This window comes from Achroia grisella, unplaced genomic scaffold (assembly GCF_030625045.1).
Source record: "Achroia grisella isolate CSIRO2021 unplaced genomic scaffold, CSIRO_AGI_Agris_v1 utg149, whole genome shotgun sequence".
NCBI classification, from domain to species: domain Eukaryota; kingdom Metazoa; phylum Arthropoda; class Insecta; order Lepidoptera; family Pyralidae; genus Achroia; species Achroia grisella.
In genome coordinates, this window is record NW_026712644.1 from 3,309,790 (window position 1) to 3,334,402 (window position 24,613).

Sequence of the window (24,613 nt, forward strand, 5' to 3'; positions counted from 1 at the left end):
AGCCGGAACAAACAGACAGACAGACAGACAAAACTTGTAAAATATGTTATTTTGGTGTATGTACCGGATTTATATTCATATGCAAGTAGTAAAAACGGTTATTTCAATATTACAAACAGACACTCCAATTTTATTTACATGTATAGATGTATAGATTAAAAAAAAAGTAACAGTCATAAGGCTAGTCGTATGCCTAATATATATAATAATGTAATAAATTCATTTAAACAGAAATTGCGGGAATATTATTTAAATTTGTAACTTTTTTACTGTCCTTCTCCTTTTTTAACATCTTTCTGTTATATCCCTATAGTTCTCTCTATATTTTCTGTTTTTCTTACTTTCAATTTGAGACTGTACTTATAATTTGATTATCGGGTCATTATGTATTTATTTATACATTTATGGGTTATATATTTATGTATGTATATTGTTATTTTTTTATAGAAATGTATATTTTGCTTTGTATTTATATATCTTTTTTTGACATTTCTTATTTATATTAGTGCACCGCCAATAATCTTTCGCTGCACCACTCATGGTTGCCTGGTAAATAACGCGGCAAGATATTAAGTCCGCCACATGTACAAATTTTTTTGTGCATTAAAGTTAAATAAATAAAAAAAATACAATACTGTTTAATGAAAATGCGTATTGTCTAGTGCTTTGAGATGTATCAAAATAAGGTCAACAAAAAAGTCCGTGATGGTATATGTCTATCTCTCAAGGATAACCAACAATAACCATTTTTTATCTTTTACATTTTACGGGAATTTTTTTTATCGTATGTTTCCCTTAAAATCATGTAAACTATGCTATTATGTCATAATCTAAAGAAATAATAATATTTTATAGTGAAATATCCACTATAAAATAGTAATGTAAGTAGCAATGTAATTCGTTACGCGCGAATCAGCTGTTATAAGGTCAAAGGTCGGTGCACCCCGCGTATTTGATAAATAGTGCTTCTCTGGATGTCTTTAAGAGAAAATGGCAGTATGTACGTGTATATGTACAAGTCCTTAAGTGTTAAGTTTTTCAAATGTACAGTAAAGAATAAATATTTTTAAGTACAGTACTTACGTACATTAATATAATACCTACTTTTTACTTGTATCTATTGTCATCAAAATTAAATTATAAGTTCTTAACTTGACCACGACTATGTGACCCTCTCTTGGCGCCAAAACGAGTGAAAAAATGAACAGCATACGACGACGACGCATACATATAGAGTGGAGCAACTGCTTATTCAGTTTTATTCAACTATTTAGTCCCTCCACCGTTACAATGAATGGAGGCGGATATTACAATTTATGTAGCATTGCGAATATAAAATATCTAGATTAGGTATAATAAATTCATAATTGATAGACCGTTACGGTATCAGAGCCAAAAAGTCTTCTTTCTTTATTTATGTACTGTTAGATGCGACATCGACTTTGTTTTATACTACACTATGTAATGATTGATATACCTATGTAAAATAAATAAAATATCTGAGGTTTGGACAAAAATTCAAAAGGTACTTTATTTTGAAAAAGTATTTTGAAAATACCTATTTTGCATTTAGTATTTGAAATACAAAACACAAAACTATTTTTGTTTTTAGAGTGACATTTCTATGAATTCACTGTCGATAGCGAGCGGTGCGATGGAAAAAGATAACCGTTTATAAAAATATAATAAATAGCGCTGGACAATTAACACAGACTGATACTGAACTGATATAAATAGATATTTTTATCTTGTAAATACATATATAATATACATATAAAACACCCAGACCGATGAAATCAATCGATGACCGATGAGTACATATGTTTGCACCGTGCGAGAAATCGAACCCGCGACCATCGGATGTAAAGCGGTGTGACCACCGAGGCAGTCGAAATACATAAATAATCTTATGAATTTAATTTATTCTAATTTGTCTGTGTGCGCGGGGTTCGGTGTACGGTGCTCCCCCCTGCCTCCACCGTTGCTGGAGCTTGCATGTATGGAGCATTGCGAATATAAAATATCTAGATTAGTAAATTCATAATTGATAGACCGTTACGGTATCTATATATATTCGGATTAAAATAAGTATCGCAGTAAGGACCAGTATATAAAGTGATCAACACAATTAATTGATTTTTGAAATATATATACAGAGCCAAAAAGTCTTTGTGTATTCAAAAAATATCTAATTTGTTTGTGTGCGCGGGGTGCGGTGTACGGTGCTCCCCCTTGCAACGGTGGAGTTACTATGTATGGAGCATTGCGAATATAAAATATCTAGATTAGTAAATTAATAAATTCATAAGTGATAGACCGTTACGGTATCTATATATATTCGGATGAAAATAAGTATCGCAGTAAGGACGAGTATATAAAGTGATCAACATAATTAATTGATTTTTGAAATATATTCAGAGCCAAAAAGTCTTTGTGTATATCAAAAATTTAGCCGTTCGGAGCCAGTCATGCACGAATTATTAGTAAAAAATGTGTCGAGTATATCGTACTATCGACGAATATATATGGCCACATCGCAAAATAGAATGCGACGTTGCCATACCACCTGAGATATACGCGATAGGAGTCAAGTTATTCAGTGCAAAAGGTGGAATCAGCAAGTGTTTAGGTTGTGGCGTGATCAACAAAGTGCCCAAAGAGGTGTTTATATATATATATATATATATATATATATAACTAGCTATCCGGACAAACGTTGTTTTGCCTTAAAATAAAAATAAAATGTTTAGGGGTGGACTACCCCTAACAATTAGGGGGATGAAAAATAGATGTTGGTCGATTCTCAGATCTACTCAATACGCTCACAAAATTTCATGAGAATCGGTCAAGCCGTTTCGGAGGAGTATGGGAACGAAAACTGTGACACGAGAATTTTATATATAAGATAATGTTTTCAATAAAATAATCGAACTTAATGATCCAGGAATAAACTCTAAGTAAACTAAATATGTGACGCAAGATTATATTAGTAACATTTCTTATTGTAATACTTAGGGTATAGGGGATTTGAAATGTGACGTCACAAAATTTTAGATCACTACCTATTGTCACACTCGAGGGGTCGACCCCTCAACACTGGGGGAAAGGGGATTGTTAGTAATGTGAATCTCATTGCTAGCAATGTACCATGTCAGGTTGACCTCCACGCGGTATCCCCTGGAAATCAACGTGATATATTCCTGGTGAATTTGTCACGATGGGCTAACTGACCTGACTTCATGTTCATCTTATCATCCTCCACTGGTGCCCCGCCAGCGTAAACCGTTAGCGCAGGCGGGTGCACCATTACATTATCAACCATGAAAAAAAAAGACCCCTCAACACTGTGACGTAATTTATGTATGCCCCCTTATAACTGAGTGTATTCTATTTTCAAATTTGAAAATCATAAGCCATATCTAAAGATGCTCAGAACGTTTATACTCCTGCGTCTTCTGGTACCTTGGTGGTTTGCCAATCTGATAAACAGGTCGTAATAGTCGTCATGAAGGTATGTCTGTCCGGACGTGCTCCTTGATTCGTTTTGGACGCTGTCCAATAAGTAATTTCAATTATAACTCGTAAACCTCCTGAGAAGTTATGCAAAACTAGTACATCATGTAGTACTAGTTATATAATATGGCGTTGCCCGCGATAATAATAATCTCAGGACAATAATTCGCAATTCACACAGCACCATCTAGTCCAAAGTTAAGATAGCTAGCTTGTGTTATGGGTACTAGATAACTGATACAAATACATATTTTTTTCTCGTAAATACATACATAATATACATAGAAACGACCCAGAGCGACATAAACAATCATACTCATTAATACAAATATTTGTGCCGTGCGAGGAATCGAACCCACGACCATCGGAAGTAAGGCGGTATGCTAAACCGCTAGACCACTGAGGCCTCACGTCACCTATTTCAGTTACAAAGCAGCTTGTTTTTAAGCTGTTTCGGTTGTAGGGTGCGATTAGACAGTTAGACCTCGGACTACTCTAATGCTGTTGGCCGTAGCTAATCTTTACTATCGTCCGATGAAGCTCACCGGACGATAGGAATAGAATAGAATAGAATAGAAAATCATTTATTCAAATAAACTTAATTTAAGCACTTTTGAATAGTCATAACAATTTGTTTTTTATCTACCACTCGTTCGGAAAGCTGTCTCATCACAAGAAGAACGAGCAAGAAACTTGTGTGTTGCTCTTTTAAATAATCCTTGTAAGTTTACATTTACAAGTCGAAACGTGTGAATACAAACTACCAACAAGCACTAATTTTTTGGGTCAAATATAATCATGCAATAAGATTAAATCAGTCGTAGTGATAAGAGCAGACCAGTCCCTACAAGCAGCACTCGTTCTCACTCATAGGGGGCGAGTGCTGATGGCACTCCAAACCAAAGGAAGGACTTATAGAGCGGCTCAAGGCCAACTCCCGCCTGACGGATACGACAAGTCTGAGGGCACCGCTAGGGGTTCGAACCACGGCTCAGGCCATCGTAATTTTGATCCTCGTTTGAATCGGACGGGGGATCGATCGGTGGGGCGATGAGTACAAAAAACAAATTTACGATTATTATAACGAACGATATTATTCTATTCTATTTATGATTGCACTAAGATGTCCCACTACACTATTGCAGTATAATCTGAACAGTAGAGTTTTCTTGTAAATTTATTTGAATATATTAATTTCTATTCTATTTATGATCGCACTAAGATGTCCTACACCATGGCACTATAATCTGAATTGTAAAGTTTTATTGTAAATTTATTTGAATATATTAATTTCTATTCTATTTATGATCGCACTAAGATGTCCCACTACACTTTGGGCATTATAATGTGAACAGTGGAGTTTTCTTGTAAATTTATTTGAATAATTTATTTTCTATTCTATTTATGATCGCACTAAGATGTCCCACTACACTATGGCACTATAATCTGAACAGTAGAGTTTTCTTGTAAATTTATTTGAATAAATTATTTTCTATTCTATTTATGATTGCACTAAGATGTCCCACTACACTATTGCACTATAATCTGAACAGTAGAGTTTTCTTGTAAACTTATTTGAATAAATTAATTTCTATTCTATTCTATTTATGATTGCATTAAGATGTCCTACACCATGGTACTATGATCTGAACTGTAAAGTTTTATTGTAAATTTATTTGAATAATTTATTTTCTATTCTATTTATAATCGCACTAAGATATCCTACTACACTGTGGCACTATAATCTGAACTGTAAAGTTTTCAATGAAACAACCTAATTTAATGATCCACGAATAAGTTATGGTAGTTCGTGACGTAGGTATAACACGCGATGTTTGACACGCGACTGTCACTCTTCACCAGAAGGGGAATATACCACCAAATTTATGTCCAACAGCACTACTGACGTTAAGTCGATATTGTTGGGACAGACCGATGTCTATAGAGCATCGATACATTACAATTTTATTTATTTCAGGCTATAAGGCCCATATAACCTTATAGAAGTTACCACTTTTGTATGTCGTAGACCTCTTACCATATTTTTCGGGTTTAGGTAGACCCTCTATTCTTACCTGGTAGTGATTTTTTGTAAATTTCTAACTGTAGTAAAGTTTAGTGTTAAAAACATAAAGTAAAAACAAGATGAGCCCTGTCGTAGACCCCTTGCAGTTTGTCATAGACCCCTGGGGGTCGATATAGACCACTTTGGGAATCATTATTAAAGACCAACATATTGGATTAACTTTATTAATATAATAAAATGTTTGTGAGTATGGATGGATGTTTGTTACTCTTTCACGCAAAAACTACTGAATGAATTTTGATGAAACTTTACAGTAATGTAACTTATACATCAGTATAACGTATAGGATATAATATTTAAGCGGATAATACCGCGGGCACAGTTTGTATAATTTGTAATAACATATAAGTCATCATTACATAGTATAAAATAAAGTCGCTGTCGCTGTCTGTCCGTCCCTATGTATGCTGAAATCTTTAAAACTACGCAACGGAATTTGAAGCGGTTTTTTTAAATCGATAGTGATTCAAGAGGAAGGTTTATATGTATAATACATGTACACCCGGGCAAAGCCAGGTAGGCAGTTAATATTATAAAACTAATATATTGATATAGTGAAATTGTCTGTATGGTCACGGCACTGACGACGGTAATCTGCCACGGTAGCGCCGATACACCACACCCTTCGGCCAGTAGTCCTCCTTCATGAAGGTGGGCAGCATGTTGGTGGGAACTCGGGCCACAAACGCCTAGAAACTTGCGTTGTGATTCGACTCCAGCTGCGTCACCCTCAATGTCAGGTCACTCCTGGTCCGTATATAGAATGGTGCCCCGCCTGCGATAACGGTATACGCTGCCGGGGCACCAGTGGAGGGTGATAGGATGAGCATGAGGTCAGGTCAGAATAAACCCGCGACCATTGGAAGTAAAATGTTGTTAGTAGACCGCAACAGCCGCTAGATCACCGAGGCGATCAATGAAGACAAAATATTTGTCACCTGCAAGATTTGAACCCGCGTACTAGAAGTACGCTAACGGTTTACGCTGGCGGGGTACCAGTGGAGGATGATAAGATGAGCATGAGGTCAGGTCTGTTAGCCCATCGTGACAAATTCACCAAGAATTTATCACGATGGTTTCCAGGGGGAACCGCGTGGAAGTCAACCTGACATGGTCCTTGTCGGCGGTCACTATCCAGTCATATCTGAGCTTACTCTCATTCTATCGTCGTTAACACAATCCACCCATCTTTTTGTTGGGCTTCCTCCCTTTGCTTCTAGTCTATGTTGATCTTAAGTACCTCTTTTATAAATTGGTATATTATCGCCAGAAGATAATTGCGGGCAACATCAACTGCCATTCCATAATAATCAAAAGCATATAATTTTATAATAATTATATTTATAAATAGGCATGTCTCTTAACTGATATAATGGGATGATAGTAATGGGTTCATTAGTCCCCATTACTAACAATCCAATTTCCCCCAGTAAAACAGTGTTTTTTTTTTCGTGGATGATAATGGAATGGTGCACTCGCCTGCGCTAACGGTTTACGCTGGCGGGGCACCAGTGGAGGATGATAAGATGAGCATGAGGTCAGGTCTGTTAGCCCATCGTGACAAATTCACCAAGAATTTATCACGATGGTTTCCAGGCGGAACCGCGTGGAGGTTGACCTGACATGGTATATTGCTAGCAATGAGGTTATCAATCCACATTACTAACAATCCCCTTTCCCCCAGTAAAACAGTGTTAGCAGACCGCAACACAACCGCTAGATCAACGAGGCGATCCTATAGTGCGAATGACCATGAAATGTAGTGTTCCATAATTGGAACAGGGATTCGAACTTCGCTCGATTTTCCTCAAAGCTGGGCACGATAACTCAACACGACATACCTACCTGTTAATACATACATACCTATTGTTGTTTTACTATATAAATTAAAATCGCTGTTAAAAAATAGGGGTCATGTTAGAAGAGTGAAAATATAGGGTTGAATATATTTTTAAATGCCACATTATAAAAAAAGAATTCCCAAAAAATAAAAATAAAATATTAGGGGTAGACAACCTTACCATTTAGGGATATAAAAAATAGTAGCCGATTCTCAGACCTACTAAATATGAATATAAAATTTCATAAAAATCGGTCAAGCCACTTCATAGGAGTATGGTAACTAACATTGAGACACGAGAATTTTATATAACTAGCAGACCCGGCCACGCGTTGCTGTGGCTGAGGTTCTTGAATAAAATAATATTGCGACTATAAATTGAGATGTAAGCTATCCTATCTTTCAAGTTGCTTTGTTGCATTGCTGAGAAGTGGGGCCCCATTTTTGATATGCCCCAGGGCACTTGGTTACCTAACTATGCCACTGGATAAGATTTTTTTTGTAGTTTTCGTACATATATTAATTTTTACGGTAATAAGCTACAAACCAATTATTTTTTACTTTTCATCTAATAAATATTTTAAATAAGTATATGTTTTAAACGAAAAAAAGATTATTAAAAGAGTAAACAGTGTTTTGTATGAGTAGTTTTATTGAATTTAATCAGTGATTAGGTTATACAGAACTATTGAGCTGAGCGCGAAGCATGGAGCGATCTTAGTGATCAAATTTGCACTCTTTGTAACGATAACAGCTTGACCGATCCAGACCAAAATTTCATTAAAGATCGACATAGGCCCTCCATCGTTTACCACTCAAAAAAATTCCTTTAGGAAGGGTCGGTGATAAAGGTTACCACAAAACTAAGCATGAGGGGAAAAACGCGCTCCGCTCAACATGTGATCTGGTGTGTAAACAACACACTGGTTACAAACCTAGTTTATTAACGGTTAGGTAAAGCATTGCAGTGCAGTGCAGTTAAAAAATGCAGTTTATTAATACTCATATCTTGTCCTTTTTGACCCGGAACACATAAGTTGTCAGCAAGTTACTAGAGGTAGACTGTGTAAAGTCGTTTGCTTATCCCTTTCAGCCTAGTATTTAGCTTCTTTATAGGAAGTATTTTAAGTTAAAGGGTTAAGATATGGCAATGAAATCACATACAGGTATAGACGGAATGGCAACGCGTGAGTGGTACCATTGGCGTCAGTTGATGACGTAATATCCGGTGTGCTGTTGAAGTTTGTGAGTATGGATGGGTACATGTTTGTTACTGTTCCACGCAGAAACTACTGAATGGTTTTTAATGAAACTTTACAGTAATATAGCTTATACATCAGAATAACAAATTTCATGCTGGTGAAAGAGCAGGCACAGCTAGTGAATGTAGGCAAGGGTTACCATTTACCATCAGATTGACCGTTTGCTTATTTACCATATCAATTGTAAAAAAATACACTATATTTTGTTATTTCTGACCCGTGTTTTTTCGGACTCTGATGCTGTTGGCCGCTGGCTTACAGCTTCACCGGACGATGGGCGATGAGTGCAGATGGCACTCCAAACCAAAGGAAGGACTTATGGAGCAGCTGAAGGCCAACTCCCGCCTGACAGATACGACTTTAGTCCGAGGGCACCGCTAGGGGATCGAACCTCGGCTCGGGCCTTCGTAATTTCGATCCTCGTTTGAATTGATCGGATTTGCTGGCCCGGAAAACATGACTTGTATGAAAGTAATTTGATAATTATAAAACTCCATCTAAGCTATGTTCTCCTGGTACCAGATGTCGGTGGGCCTGCAACGGCGCGTACCAGCGTTGGACGAGGGCGCGGGCGGCGTGCCGGCGGCATGGAAAAGTGGGAACAACGACGCGCCCTTCCCTTCGTTCGCGCCGCCCGCGGGCTCCCCGGCGGGGCCCGCGTTCGCGGCGTCCCCGGCGCCGTCCACGCCGGGCCCCGGGCCCGGGTTCGCGGGCCCGCCGTACGCCGCGCCGGGGCCCTTCGGCAGCCCGTCGGCGCGGCCCGGCTCGGGCGGCGGCTTCCCCCCGGGCCCGCCGCCGCCGCAGGGCCATTTCCCGGGGCCGGGGTTCGCCCCACCAGGCTCGCCGTTCCACCCACACCCGCCACATCCGCCTATGCCGCCGCATCCACACATGATGGCTCCGTTGCCACCGCCAGTAGACAGGTGAGTTCTTGTACCCACTTTTTTGTTTCTTTATTTCTTTAAGGACTTGACATTATTTATTAAAAAAAAAACCAGAGATGGATAAACGTATCGATTACTGTTTTCGAAAACAAATGCATGAGTAAATAGATATATAAATTTGAAATTGGAATTCCTAACCAAAGGGAGATATTTGAGATCAAAGTGGTCAGTACGACAAAACGCCAATTTCATATGTAAGGACCTAAGGCCTAAGGACCCATTTTATAAATACCTTATAGAGTAACATATAGATATTGAAATTAATATAACATTCTAGCTGACTCTGCAAACGTTTGGCCGTATAAATTAAAATTGCTGTTAAAAGATATAGTTGGTGATAGAAGGGTGAAAATATAGGGTTGTATGTATTTTTTAATGCCACATATAAAAATTAAGGTAAAAAAATTTGCAAAACAATAAAAAAGAATGTTAGGAGTGGACAACCCTAATCACTTAGGGGTATGAAAAATAGATAGCTGATTCTCAGACCTACTGAATATGGATATATTCATAAAAATCGGCAAGTTTCGGAGGAGAATGGTAACTGTGACGTGAGAATTTTATATATAAGACTAACTGTTCCCGCGACTTCGTCTGCGTGGAATTTATTTTTTTTAAACAATAAAAAATCTAAAGTAAAAGCCTAAGTTACTCCTTATTACATCAACTGCCAAAAAAAAAACCTGTCAAAATCGGTCCAGCCATTTCAGAGATTAGACGGAACAAACAGACAGACAGGCAAAAATTGTAAAAAAATATTATTTTGATGTATGTACCGTATTTATATTCAAATGCATATAGTAAAAAACGATTATTACAATATTACAAACAGACACTCCAATTTTATTTATGTTTATGTTATTATATTTGAAATTTAAATAAAAAAAACTAGAATAATTAAATTAAGTACTAGGAAATCATAAGAATCAAGGTATACAGTGACAGTAAAAATCGCAAATTATTATCCTCAGTAGAATAAAATAAAATTCGTATCACCTACGCGTGTGCACGAGTTAGAGAATTAAAGTATAAACTTGAAATAAACTAACAATTAGAATATTTGGTTGAAATAATTAAATTAAGTACTAGGAAATCATAAGAATCAAGGTATACAGTGACAGTAAAAAATGGTAAACTAACCTCCGTAGAATAAAATAAAATTCGTATCCCCTACGCGTGTGCGCGAGTTAGAGAATTAAAGTATAAACTTGAAATAAAGTAATAACTAGAATATTTGGTTTAAATAATTAAATTAAGTACTAGGAAATCATAAGAATCAAGGTATGCAGTGACAGTAAAAATCACAAATTATTATCCGCCGTAGAATAAAATAAAATTCGTATCCCCTACGCGTGTGCGCGAGTTAGAGAATTAAAGTGCTTATAAATAAACTGAAATAAACGAATATTTGGTTGAAATAATTAAATTAAGTACTAGGAAATCATAAGAATCAAGGTATGCAGTGACAGTAAAAAATGGTAAATTAACCTCCGTAGAATAAAACAAAATTCGTATCCCCTACGCGTGTGCGCGAGTTAGAATTAAAGAATAAACTAACAATTAGAATTAGAATATTTGGTTGAAATAATTAAATTAAGTACTAGGAAATCATAAGAATCAAGGTATACAGTGACAGTAAAAATCACAAATTATTATCCGCCGTAGAATAAAATAAAATTCGTATCCCCTACGCGTGTGCGCGAGTTAGAGAATTAAAGTATAAACTTGAAATAAAGTAATAACTAGATATTTGGTTTAAATAATTAAATTAAGTACTAGGAAATCATAAGAATCAAGGTATGCAGTGACAGTAAAAATCGCAAATTATTATCCGCCGTAGAATAAAATAAAATTCGTATCCCCTACGCGTGTGCGCGAGTTAGAGAATTAAAGTATAAACTTGAAATAAAGTAATAACTAGATATTTGGTTTAAATAATTAAATTAAGTACTAGGAAATCATAAGAATCAAGGTATGCAGTGACAGTAAAAATCGCAAATTATTATCCGCCGTAGAATAAAATAAAATTGGTGTCCGTGCATGTGTGCGTGAGTTAGAGAGGTAAGCACGTCGGTGTGTCGTCGGTGTGTGGGTGAGCTATAAAATCGTGTCTGTGTGAGTGCACAAATAAATGTAGGTGAACGGTACGTATATATTTTGTGCTGAAGCATGTACCGACAGCAGGAGAAAAATAATTAGCAGAAATTATTTTATTACAATTGTTTTTGTTTTGTTAATCTGCTTTTTTTTTTAAATAAAATATTTACGATCCTGTACTAGAAAGAAAGAAAGAAAAATATTTTATTCAGTGCAATGTAAAAAATACAATATAAACAACAAACGAAAAATAAAAGCAAATAAAATGTACATATAATTAAACTTAATTTACCGTGTAGATAATTAAAAATATAAAATAATACTACAATATATATTCACATCAAAATTGGTTCAAATCATTAAGTCAAATAAAAAAATATTAATAAACAATAGAAATAATATATTCGGTTAATTGTCGGTTTTTTATACTATATTATCGATTTAGAAAATTACAATCGATTTTTAATTATTATTTTTATAATAATAGTATGGATAGGATCTAGTAAATACAATTAAAATGAGAATAGTTACACAGAGTAAGACCACAAAACACAAATTCTTTAGAAATTTATAATGATAGTTTCAATGTAGAAGAGAATTGTTAGTAATCTGGACTAAAAACTCTATTGTTAGCAATGTATCACGTCAGGTTGACCTCCACGCGGTTCCCCTTAGATACTATAGCGTTAAATTCCTGGTGAACTTTCCACGATAGGCTAACTGACCTGACATAATCATGCTATCGTCCTCCAATGATGCCCTGCCAGCGTATACCGTTCACTTAGGCGGGTGCAACATTACATTATCCATAAAAAAACTGTACCTGTTGCCATGGACGAACAATTGCCAATCGCTCGGAATATTTTGAATGAAATTCATTTTTGGTTTGGTATCGGTGTGTCCTTTAACGGAGTGACACGGAGTTACTTGTTATGCAGTAATTATTTATATAAAAAAACATCTATTAAAAAGAGCAACACACAAGTTTCTTGCTCATTCTTATTGTGATGAATCTGCATTCCGAATGAGTAGTTGAATCAAAATATGACTATTCAAAAGTGCTTGTAATGAGTTTATTTGAATTAAGATTATTTCTATTTCTATGACAATAACGAATATAAATTGTTACATATTTTTTTGGCCAAATTTGAACTCACAACCTTCCTGGACCACGCCACGACATTTTCAATATTAATATATTTTTTAATAATAATAATAATAAAAAAAAAGCATCCTAATTTCATAACATTTGTCTGCGAACGGTACTCACCCACCCCGTGTACTACCTCTATCTATACGTATACTAGTCTATGTATTCGTCGGTACCGCTGCGCCCACCGTCACCTGACCTCCCGCTGCCCCCGTGGGCCGTACTAAACCAAGCCGTGACAGGCCTTGAGGGTGACATTACAGGGCTCAAGTTATAATGGCAGGTATATACGTACATAAGTAAAGACTATATGGAGTGAGACGCCACTCGGTTGCTCGAGTGTCGTCTGCTGCGCTCCCCGATCAGAATCATTCGAAATTCGAATGAATTTTTGACGTTAATTTTTTGGGCGTGACGTATTACTGGCCAGTAGAATAATAGAATGTATTTTTTAAACAAATTGGAATTTACTCTTTTTAATTTATTGTATCCTAGTACCTTACATTATCGTAATAATAATAATCTCAGGACAATTCACACAGCGCCATCTAGACCCAAGTTAAGATAGCTAAAGCTTGTGTTATGGGTACTAGACAACTGATACAAATATGTTAAATTAATATTAAAATGCAGTACAATAATAATAATAATCTCAGGACAATTCACACAGCGCCATCTAGACCCAAGTTAAGATAGCTAAAGCTTGTGTTATGGGTACTAGACAACTGATACAAATATGTTAAATTAATATTAAAATGCAGTACAATAATAATAATAATCTCAGGACAATTCACACAGCGCCATCTAGACCCAAGTTAAGATAGCTAAAGCTTGTGTTATGGGTACTAGACAACTGATACAAATATGTTAAATTAATATTAAAATACAGTACAATAATAATAATAATCTCAGGACAATTCACACAGCGCCATCTAGACCCAAGTTAAGATAGCTAAAGCTTGTGTTATGGGTATTAGATAACTGATACAAATATGTTAAATTAATATTAAAATACAGTACAATAATAATAATAATCTCAGGACAATTCACACAGCGCCATCTAGACCCAAGTTAAGATAGCTAAAGCTTGTGTTCACATAACACAAGCTTTAGCTAGCCTACTAGATAACTGATACAAGTACATAGATATTTTTCCGTAAATAGATATTATGCATAGAAAATACGCAGACCGATACAAACAATCATACTCATGAATACAAATGTTTGTGCCGTGCGAGGAATCGAACCCGCGACCACCGGAATTAAGGCGATGCCGCTCGGTAGTCTACCGAGGCCGTCGTATTGTACCACATTATATTGCCATTTTTGTTTCCAATATAGGTCTAATTTTAAATTAAAATAGTAGACATAAATAATTTTGATCGTTTGAAATTGTGTTTAATATATTTAGGAAACTATCTGTTCCCGTGACTTCGTCCACGTGGAATTTAACTTTATTTTTCTAAAATAAAAGTGGCCTAAGTTACTCCTTATTACATCAGCTACCAGCCAAAAAGAGGCCCGTCAAAATCGGTCCAGGCATTTCAGAGATTAGAGCTGAAACAAACAGACAGAAGGACAATTGTTAAAAATTGCAAATAGTAAAAAATATTATTTTAGTATATGCACCATATTTATATTCATACGCATGTAGTAAAAAACGGTTATTTCAATATTACAAACAGACACTACAATTTTATTTGTATAGATACCATACAAGAAATGTAGTAGTTAGTAGTAATAAATAATAAATATTTATAGCAAGCACTTAGAATGTCAAGATGATAAACTGACAGAGAAACACATTTTTATATACATACAGTACGTACATATGAATGATATATGATGACATATTTATGCATTATATTGTAACGTGATTCACTAATTGTATTCACCCTTACCTGTTCTTTATCTTTGGCTCTGACCTGTTTAAATGTTAGTATTGTTTTTAAATAACCAATTTAAATATAACTTTAATATAAAAGATAAATTCATGAGGTATCTGTTATTGGGTATACTGACTATGTAATACTATATATTGTCTATAAATTGTATAAGCTGTTGATTACCTAAAATAAATAAATAACTGACTGAAATTAATTATGATTATGACTAAATTGGTGTAAGCCAAGTGATAAATAAAGTTTTAATTGAAGTAAATTTTGTAAGAAATCATATATATGGGTGGGTATCACCTATAGCCGTCAATCAGCTTGTATTATACAAGCTAATTGACGGCTATAGGTGATACCCAATCAGCTTGTATTATACAAGCTGATTGACGGCTATAGGTGATACCCACCCATATATATGATTTCTTACAAAATTATTATTATATACCAGTAGTCCCACAGTGCTCGAAATTCGACCATAACTAATTTAAATTACAAGTTTGAACATTATTAACACTATTGTCAAAGACTATACATACTTTTATGCGTGCACTAGCTTTTGCCCGCGGCTTTACTGGCGTTAATTTATCCTCTTAGGGATGGAATTTATCAAAATCCTTTCTTAGGGGACGCCTACGTCATAGTAGCTTTATGTATGCAAAGTCTCAGCCCGATCGGTTTAAAATTGACAAAGTTTCATACAAACTTTCATCCCCTATTTTATCCTCTTGGGGGTAGAATTAATCAAAATCCTTTCTTAGCGAATGCCTACGTCATAACATCTACCTGCATGCCAAATTTCAGGACGATCCGTCCAGTGGTTTGGGCTGTGCGTTGTTAGATCACTACGTCAGTCACCTTTGAGTTATATATATTTCGATGTGAAATAAACTGTAATGTTTTTTATTGAGATTTTTTTATGCATAATTAAAAAAGATTAGTATTCTGTACTCCTTCTCGATACAAACAATATATGTGCAAAACTTCATACACCTGGGTACGCGCAATTTTCTTAAAAAGGAGACAAGTTATCAAGACTTCACATATTGGTATATATTTATTTGTATAATAGATTTTTTTTTAATTATTTATCTGTGCACAAGAAAAAGTTATATTATTATGTAAAGTTATAATTATTATATAGGTATAGTTGACGTTTATCACATGCTATAGTCTGTCACTTTGTATTCCATATACATAAAAGAATTAATATATAAGAAAGTACTAATTTGTTAATATTCAGAAAAACGCCCGTTTCTCTTGATGGTATAGGAATAATACGTAATGATTCATCTTATGATTCACTAATGGCTCGCTCCGGGTTCCCTCTGGTAATCATAACATTGTGAATTTTGTATATATTAACTGTCGTGGTATAGTACTGGTCAATTTGCTACGAGGTAATTGTTCTGATAATCATCCTGCACAGCAGCGTTTACGTCCAGGAGAGAGCATCGTTCCATAATCATCTATTAAAAAAACACGTCACTAGATGTCAGCAGGCAGTAACAATAGGTATATACAAAATCCTATATACATATAGGTATATAGGTAGGTACAGAACATGGAGGGGTTGTTAGGAATGTGGAATTCCACCTAACTGCCTGTAACTTGATGTTATCCTGGTACTTTCACTGTATTACACTTATTATTTTATAAGAGCATGGAACTGATCTGACTGGTTCCTTATCTTAATCTTCCACTGGTGCTCCGCCAGCGTATACCGTTAGCCCAGGCGGGAGCACCATTCCATTAATCATCATCATCATCATCATCGCAGCCCGGAAGACGTCCATTGCTGGACATAGGCCTCCCCCAAAGATCTCCACGACGATCGGTCCTGCGCTGCTCGCATCCAATGCCTTCCAGCGATCTTGACCAGATCCACATTCCATCATCAATACTAAAAAAAACGGCGTCACGTGACTATTACCTAAAAAATGTTAATTATTAATTAAAAGCAGTTACAGTGAGTATCCACAGTATCCTATATTTAGGTATCGATAGTACACTGTGGGGTGAGACACGTGGATGCCGGGGGTGGATGCCTACCCGCTCTCTTAGCTTGGTCCGAAACGGGCGGCGCGGCGTTTCGTATTCGGTATCGCGAATTTTTTATATATTCTTTTTTTTGTGATCGAACAAAAATTGTAGAACAGTATCTAATACTGAGAGATTAAATAATGAAAAAATCTATTATTGTAGTTCAATTAAAATCAAAAATATCATTCGATTATAGACAACAATATTATAAGTAAATAACGGCCTTGATGGTCTAGCGGTTTAACTCACCGCCTTACTTCCAAAGGTCGCAGGTTGGATTCCTCACACGGCACAAACATTTGTATTCACGAGTATGATTGTTTGTATCGGTCTGGGTGTTTTCTATGTATAATATGTATGTATTTACAAAAAAAATCTATGTATCTGTATCAGTTATCTAGTACTCGTAACACAAGCTCTACCTAGCTTAACTTGGGTCTAGATGGCGCTGTGTGAATTGTCCTGAGATTATTATTATTATTGTACTGTATTTTAATATTAATTTAACATATTTGTATCAGTTATCTAATACCCATAACACAAGCTTTAGCTATCTTAACTTGGGTCTAGATGGCGCTGTGTGAATTGTCCTGAGATTATTATTATTATTATAATACATGTACACCCATGCGAAGCCAGGGTGAGTAGCTAGTAGTTATAACAATATGGACAATAAAAATTATTTATAAAACAGTTTCCAACACTGGGTGTTTTCTGAAACTGTACAAGCCAGCAGCAGCGAGCATTATAATAGTTAAAATAGTAATACGTAGATAGTTATAATTCCACTGTAATAATACACATATCTCACATGATAATACTCGTGTACGAGTAGTGGTCGCTGTACGGAGTGCTGTGTAAACAGTTATAAGTGCGTGCTTCATAATAAATATAAATTCGATCGACTAAGCTGTATAAGCGGATTTTTTTCCGTACACAGAAAATGTCATATACCTACGCTACACTAAGCAGATAGCATATCGTCGGTTAAATAGAAACATGGCAGTATTCAAAATGTACATTTTGTATAGAGGAGTACAGAATACTAATATCTTATTTAATTATGCATAAAAAATCTCAATTAAAAACATTACTATTTACGCACTATTTATTTCACATCTAAATATATATAACTCAAAGGTAACTGACTGACATAGTGATCTATCAACGCACAGCCCAAACCACTGGACGGATCGGGCTGAAATTTGGCATACAGGTAGATGTTATAACATAGGCATCCGCTAAGAAAGGATTTTTATTAATTCTACCCCCAAGGGGATAAAATAGGGGATGAAAGTTTGTATGAAACATTGTCAATTTTAAACCGATCGGGCTGAGACTTTGCATGTATAAAGCTAGTATGATTTAGGCATCTCCTAAGAAAGGATTTTGATAAATTCCACCCCTAAGCGGATAAATTAACGCGAGCGTAGCCGCGGGCAAAAGCTAGTTGACTTATATAAAAGGAGGCAATTCTAGCTTCTAATTATGAAAATGACTTTTTTTACATAAATACAAGCATGCTGTTCTAACTTCGCACGGGTATTATTTTCTTTTAATGGATGATTAGCAGTGCACGCGGTTTCATTCGGGCGAAATTTATAGCCTATATGTTATTCTGATGTATAAGCTATATTACTGTAAAGTTTCTTCAAAATCCGTTCAGTAGTTGTTGCGTGAAAGCGGAACAAACATCTTACTCACAAACTTAGGCGTTTATATTTTGTTTTTATGGATGACTAGCTACTCGCCCCGGCTTCGCCCGGGTGTACATGTATTATATATATAAACCTTCCTCTTGAATCACTCTATGTTTTAAGAAAAACCGCTTCAAGGTCCGTTGCGTAGTTTTAAAGATTTAAGCACACATAGGGACGGACAGACAGCAACCGCGACTTTGTTTTATACTATGTAATGATTAGCTGTGCCCTACTTCGTCCGCATGGAATAGACGAGGAATGTCGATTTTCCATACAAACTTTCTACTTGTTTATTTTACTCTCTTAAGAGTATTTTTTTACAGACCTGATATATTCATTTATATTTAATGAACAACCCATAACTTTTAAAAATTAATATACTTCCATAGAAACTTACATCCCTTCTTTTAATATCTTACAACCCTTTCTTTGCATTAAAAAGTACCCTATGTCGATTCTCAGGTATATTTGTAGCTTGCGAGGAATCGAAACCGCGATCATAGGAAGTAAAGCGGCGTGGTAAAGTGCTAAACCACCGAGGACTAAATGATACTCCGGTGAAAAAATCACCGATAACAAAGACGGCGGAAAGATGGCGGATTCTATTTAATCATACCTTATACAATAATACAACCATATATTACAGACAGTTGAGAATGCCTCTGACTACCCCATCTGGTATAACAGTCGTGAGTATTTTTTTAGTATAAAATTAATCAATATTAATAATTAATTATTCAAGTATCAAGATGTATAACGCGCTGTATACTCGTGCGCCCTAGTCGCGCGCCCTCGCCCGCAAAACGCTGAGTTCGGACAAAAATATAAATTTTTACGAGCGCAGCGTTGTCCCCGGTTCACCCACCTGCTATCATCTTCTGCAGCCCTGGTAGCACTCGAGTGTACAGTTTAAAAAAATCAATTTACTAATATTATACAAGGGTTGGGGGAGGGGGTTGTTTGCAATGTGGATTAACTGTGTTAGGTTGACCTCGTCGTGGTTCACTCTGGGAACCTTGATAAATTCCTGGTGGATTTGTCACGATGGGCTAACTGACCTGACCTCATGCTCATCTTATCATCCTCCACTGGTGCCCCGCCAGCGTATACCGTTAGCGCAGGCTGAGGCACCATTACATTATCACACATAAAAATATATATTATGCTATCTATCTCGCGTAACTTCACCGGCACCACACGTATTTGATACTAGCTGTTCCCCGCGACTTCGTCCGCGTGGAATTTAACTTTCATTTTCTAAAATAAAAGTAACCTTACTCCTTATTACATCAGTTACCTGCCAAAAAAAGTCCCGTCAAAATCGGTCCAGCCATTTCAGAGATTAGCCGGAACAAACAGACAGACAAAAATGGTAAAAAATGTTATTTTGGTGAATGTACCGCATTTATATTCATATGCATGTAGTAAAAAACGTTTATTTCAATATTACAAACAGACACTCCAATTTTATTTATATGTATAGATTTATCATTGTACTAGCTTTTGCCCCGCGACTTTTATCAATTAATTTCTCCCCTTAGGGGTGAAATTTGTCAAAATTCTTTCTTAGCGGATGCCTACGTCATAACATCTACCTGCATGCCAAATTTCAGTCCGATCTGTCCAATGGTTTGGGCTGTGCGTTGATAGATCACTATGTCAGTCAGTCCTACCTTTGAGTTATATGTATTTAGATTATATTTCGCCAGATTTAGATAATAACTTTTTAAATTATAGTCTATATGTTAATCTGATAACCATTACTGTAAAGTTCTCTTCGCCTGTCATTATACCAGGACAACATAAAATCGAAGGTACATTTCAAAGCTTCAATCAAGCGGCAAAATTGTAAAGGCTTTGTTTAATAAATATGATTTAAATTAATTTAAAGTTAATTCCAATATATCAAATATATCCTCTGGTATTTTTTTGAACTTTTTCTAAACAATACTCAGGAACAAGCATCTCTTGCTCTCCTGTCATATTGATTAAAATTATACCAGAACATCATAAAATCGAAGGTACATTTCAAAGCTTCAATCAAGCGGCAAAATTGTAAAGGCTTTGCTTAATAAATATGATTTAAATTAATTCCAATATATCAAATATATCCTCTGGTATTTTTTTGAACTTTTTCTAAACAATACTCAGGAACAAGCATCTCTTGCTCTCCTGTCATATTTATTAAAATTATACCAGAACATCAAAAAATCGAAGAGTACATTTCAACACTTCTATAAAACGGCAAAATTATAGACTTTGCTTAATAAATATGATTTAAATTGATTTAAAGATAATTCCAGTATATCTTCTGGTATATTTTTGTACTTTTTCTGAACAATACTTAGGAACAAGCATCTCTTGTCTCCTCTCCTGTCATATTGATTAATATACCAGGATATCATAAAATCGAACTATTTCAAACCTTCTAACAAGCAGCAAAATTGTAAACGCTTTGCTCAATAGATATAATTTTTTATTTCAAGGTAATTTTTCCTTACGATACTTAGGAACAGCGAGCAGCATCGCATCTCATCTCTTATCCTGTCATATTGATTAACATTATACCAGGACCTCATAAAATCGAACTATTTCAAACCTTCTTACAAGCAGCAAAATTGTAAACGCTTTGCTCAATAAATATGATTTAAATTTATTTCAAGGTAATTCCAATATATCCTCTGGTATCTTATTGTACTTTTTCTAAACTCATATTGATTAATATACCAGGACATCATAAAATCAAATTATTTCAAACCTTCTAACATGCAGCAAAATTGTAAACGCTTTGCTCAATAGATATTTTTTTTTATTTCAAGGTAGATTTTCTAAACGATACTTAGGCCCCTATGACCATAGTAATAGGCACTATTTTCTTAGAATAGACAAAGTCATTTTTGAACATGACTCTTTAGAGATGTATATGGAGATGCCGTACCTTCAAAACAAACCAGGGAAAATGATTTTTAAAATTCGTTAGCGAGCAATCTCTCATCCTGTCATATTGATTAACATTGTACTAGGACATCATAAAATCGAACAGTATATTTCAACGCTTCTATCAAGCGGCAAAATTGTAAAGCCAAACTTCACTCGAGCTCAAATCCTTCGTAACGCAAGGGGCGACTGTCGATTTTGTACACCCCTATTAATAAAATATTGCGTCTCGCTCGCATACGCGTGTTATCCTTATATCTGTCTCAGCTGGCATGCAAATGAAAAATCGATGGTACACTTGTCTTAAAATGTATACAGTTTTCACTAATATTTCATATATTATTATTATTTTATATAAGAATTTTTTTTGTTGCACTAGCGATCCTACTCGACTAAGAATTGAATGAAACGATGTTAAAACATATCCTTACTTTCTTACTAATATTATAAACGAAAGTAACTCTGTCTGTCTCTCTTCACGCCTCATCTACTGGGCCAATTTAAATGAAATTTGGTACACAGATAGTCTATACCCTGAGAAAGGACATAGGCTACTTTTTATTGCGAAAAAAGGGTTGTAAGGGGTTGAAAGGGTAGATGAAACTTGTATGGAAGTATTGTAATTTTTAAAGCTAGACGCTTGAAACTTATTTTTTAAGCTATATCACTACATAGTGTAGAACAAAGTAGCTATCTCTGTCTGTCCGTCCCTATGTATATGCTTAAATGTTTAAAACTACACAACGGATTTTGAAGCAGTTATTTTTAATAGATGGTGTGATTCAAGAGGAAGGTTTATATGTATAATACATGTACACCCGGGCGAAGCTAGGGCGAGTAACTAGTATTATATAAAAAATATATGACATACAAAGTTTGTAAAAAATTTACCCTTAAGTCGCTAAAATAAAATATCCACTATTTTATATTATCTTTGGGAAATTTGTTCATGTATATTATCATAGGCTTTCGGTTTAATATTTAACATATATTTTAATAGTTAAACTAACTAAACGTAACTGGAAACAACTTGTCACTTTGTTTTAATTGATCTAAAACCTAATTTCTTTATCTATAATTTAATTAATCGTAAAAAAATGATACACAGGCCAGCAGTTATCTAATTGCAAAAAAATGTCCATTTATACTAAAATAAGATAATTATAATTAACAATATATATGCTAAATGATAACAAACGAAAAAGTATAATAATATTGTTTTCCAGAGGCTAAAAAGTCGTCTGCATATACGACGGTGGTGGGAAATAAGCATATGGCCCATCTGATGGTACGGATTTTTTTTTATTGGGAGTTTGGGCTATTGTCAGGTGCTAAGACCTGTAACACTGCAACCTGCACAGATCTATTGCTCACCCTTTTTCAAAGTTCTTTACCTAGATCAAGGACAAGAATTGAAGGATATTCTTAGGAACAATGGTTTTTATCTCAGGATATAGTGTATACTTTCCAAAGAAGATATTTCGTTTATGCATGAGTGGGCTACAACCACATAGGATGTGTAGTAGCGTATACTCTTCAGATTGGTAAAATCTGCAGATTTTTGTTGGGCACAGGCCTAGGTTCCGTTACCTACATCTGTTTCAGCCGTCAAGCAGCTTGCTTTATAAGCCGTTAGGTTAGAATTAGGATTAGTATTATTATTATTATTAGATTAGGATTAGTACAGATTAGGCAGTGAAATTACAGGATAAGAGGCGTGACATCTTAGTACTCTAGAATAGCAACGCATGAGTGGTATCACGGATATCATGTGATAACGTGATGTGCACAGTGCTGTTCATGTATATAGGCGACGGTTACCACTTACCATCAGGTGTGTTAGTTACCGTTAGCTTGCCTGCTTCGAATTGTATAAAAAAATTGCATTGCGAATTTATAGTACTAGGGTAGCATATTTCTTAAGAAGTTCATGCTTATCATCATTTATTGCCATTTCGGAGAACTAAGATGTCACGCCTCAGTACCAAGTGTGGTGAGCAACTAATATAAAAATAAATAAATAAGTTTTTTTTTTATACCACGTAGGTGGCAAACAAGCATACGGCCCATCTGATGGTAAACGGTTACCGCAGCCTATGGACGCCTGAAACACCATAAGTGATTTGATTGCCGTATTTCATCCTTCAACCGATGTGCTGTTCATGTATTTAGGCGACGGGTACCACTTACCATCAGATGTTAGTTACCGTTGCACCGTCTGCATCGAATTGTATAAAAAAAAAAGTAATTGCGAATTTATGGTACTAGGGTAGCATATCTTTAAAGAAGTTCATCCACGGACTTATCTAGGTAGACTTTGTACAGTCGTCTGCGTGAACTTAGGTCAATTTGTACCTCTATATCGGCTATTTCAACAACAAACTTTGTTTGTTTGTTGTGTTTCGGTTGAAGTATGAAATACGGCAATAAGTTACCTATTTTTTTATTTATTTTTATATTATTTGCTCACTTGGTACTGAGGCGTGACATCTTAGTTCTCCGAAATGGCAATACATGATGATCGTCATGCTTTCGTCCTTTGGTTTGTAGTGCCATCTGCACTCGCCCCCTATCGTCCGATGAAGCTGTAAAGGCCAGCTGCGGAACAGCATTAGAGTAGTCCGAAAAAATCTTCATGATCAACGTTTGACTTAGTATCCCTACATTTCGATTACTATGTTTTGAATAAGGTTATGAACTGGCAACCTTTTTTTTACCAAACAGATTCGAACTCCCGACTATTTCGGTTCTAAAATCGTAGTTATAAACCACTGCGCAGTGATGCAAACAATAAAATTATTTTTATTCAAATATATTCTATCTATAGAACTATTCAAATTTTGAACCGTGTTCTATTTTCAAACGTACATTCTGGACTCGACCACCCGCATTCTGCAACGTAATCATAAACATGTTCTAATTTCAAATTTTCATTATCTCTGCGCGATTTTAAATTACGAACCTAATGTAATTGCTTTTAGGGTTGTAAATTGAAAAAAAGGAAAAATAGCCACAGAGCAATGGTTGACTAGTTTTATTTTCTCTTTTTCTGGCTCCTGTGGTTGACTATTCGAACCCGCGATTTTGTACAACGTAATCATAAATATGTTTTAATTTCAAATTTTCATATCTCTCCGCGATTTCAAATT

At 35.4% G+C, this 24,613-nt stretch overlaps 1 protein-coding gene across 3 annotated transcripts in view; it reads left to right on the plus strand.

Annotated features, from left to right (window-relative positions):
* The window catches only part of LOC131840712 (LIM domain-binding protein 2), a 70,448-nt gene that overhangs the window by 11,520 nt on the left and 34,315 nt on the right, over positions 1-24,613 (plus strand). For all 3 annotated transcript variants that reach the window (XM_059188902.1, XM_059188904.1, XM_059188903.1), the window contains exon 2: positions 9,224-9,624. In XM_059188902.1, coding sequence (XP_059044885.1) covers positions 9,224-9,624 — 401 coding nt within the window. The remainder of the gene's footprint in view (positions 1-9,223; positions 9,625-24,613) is intronic.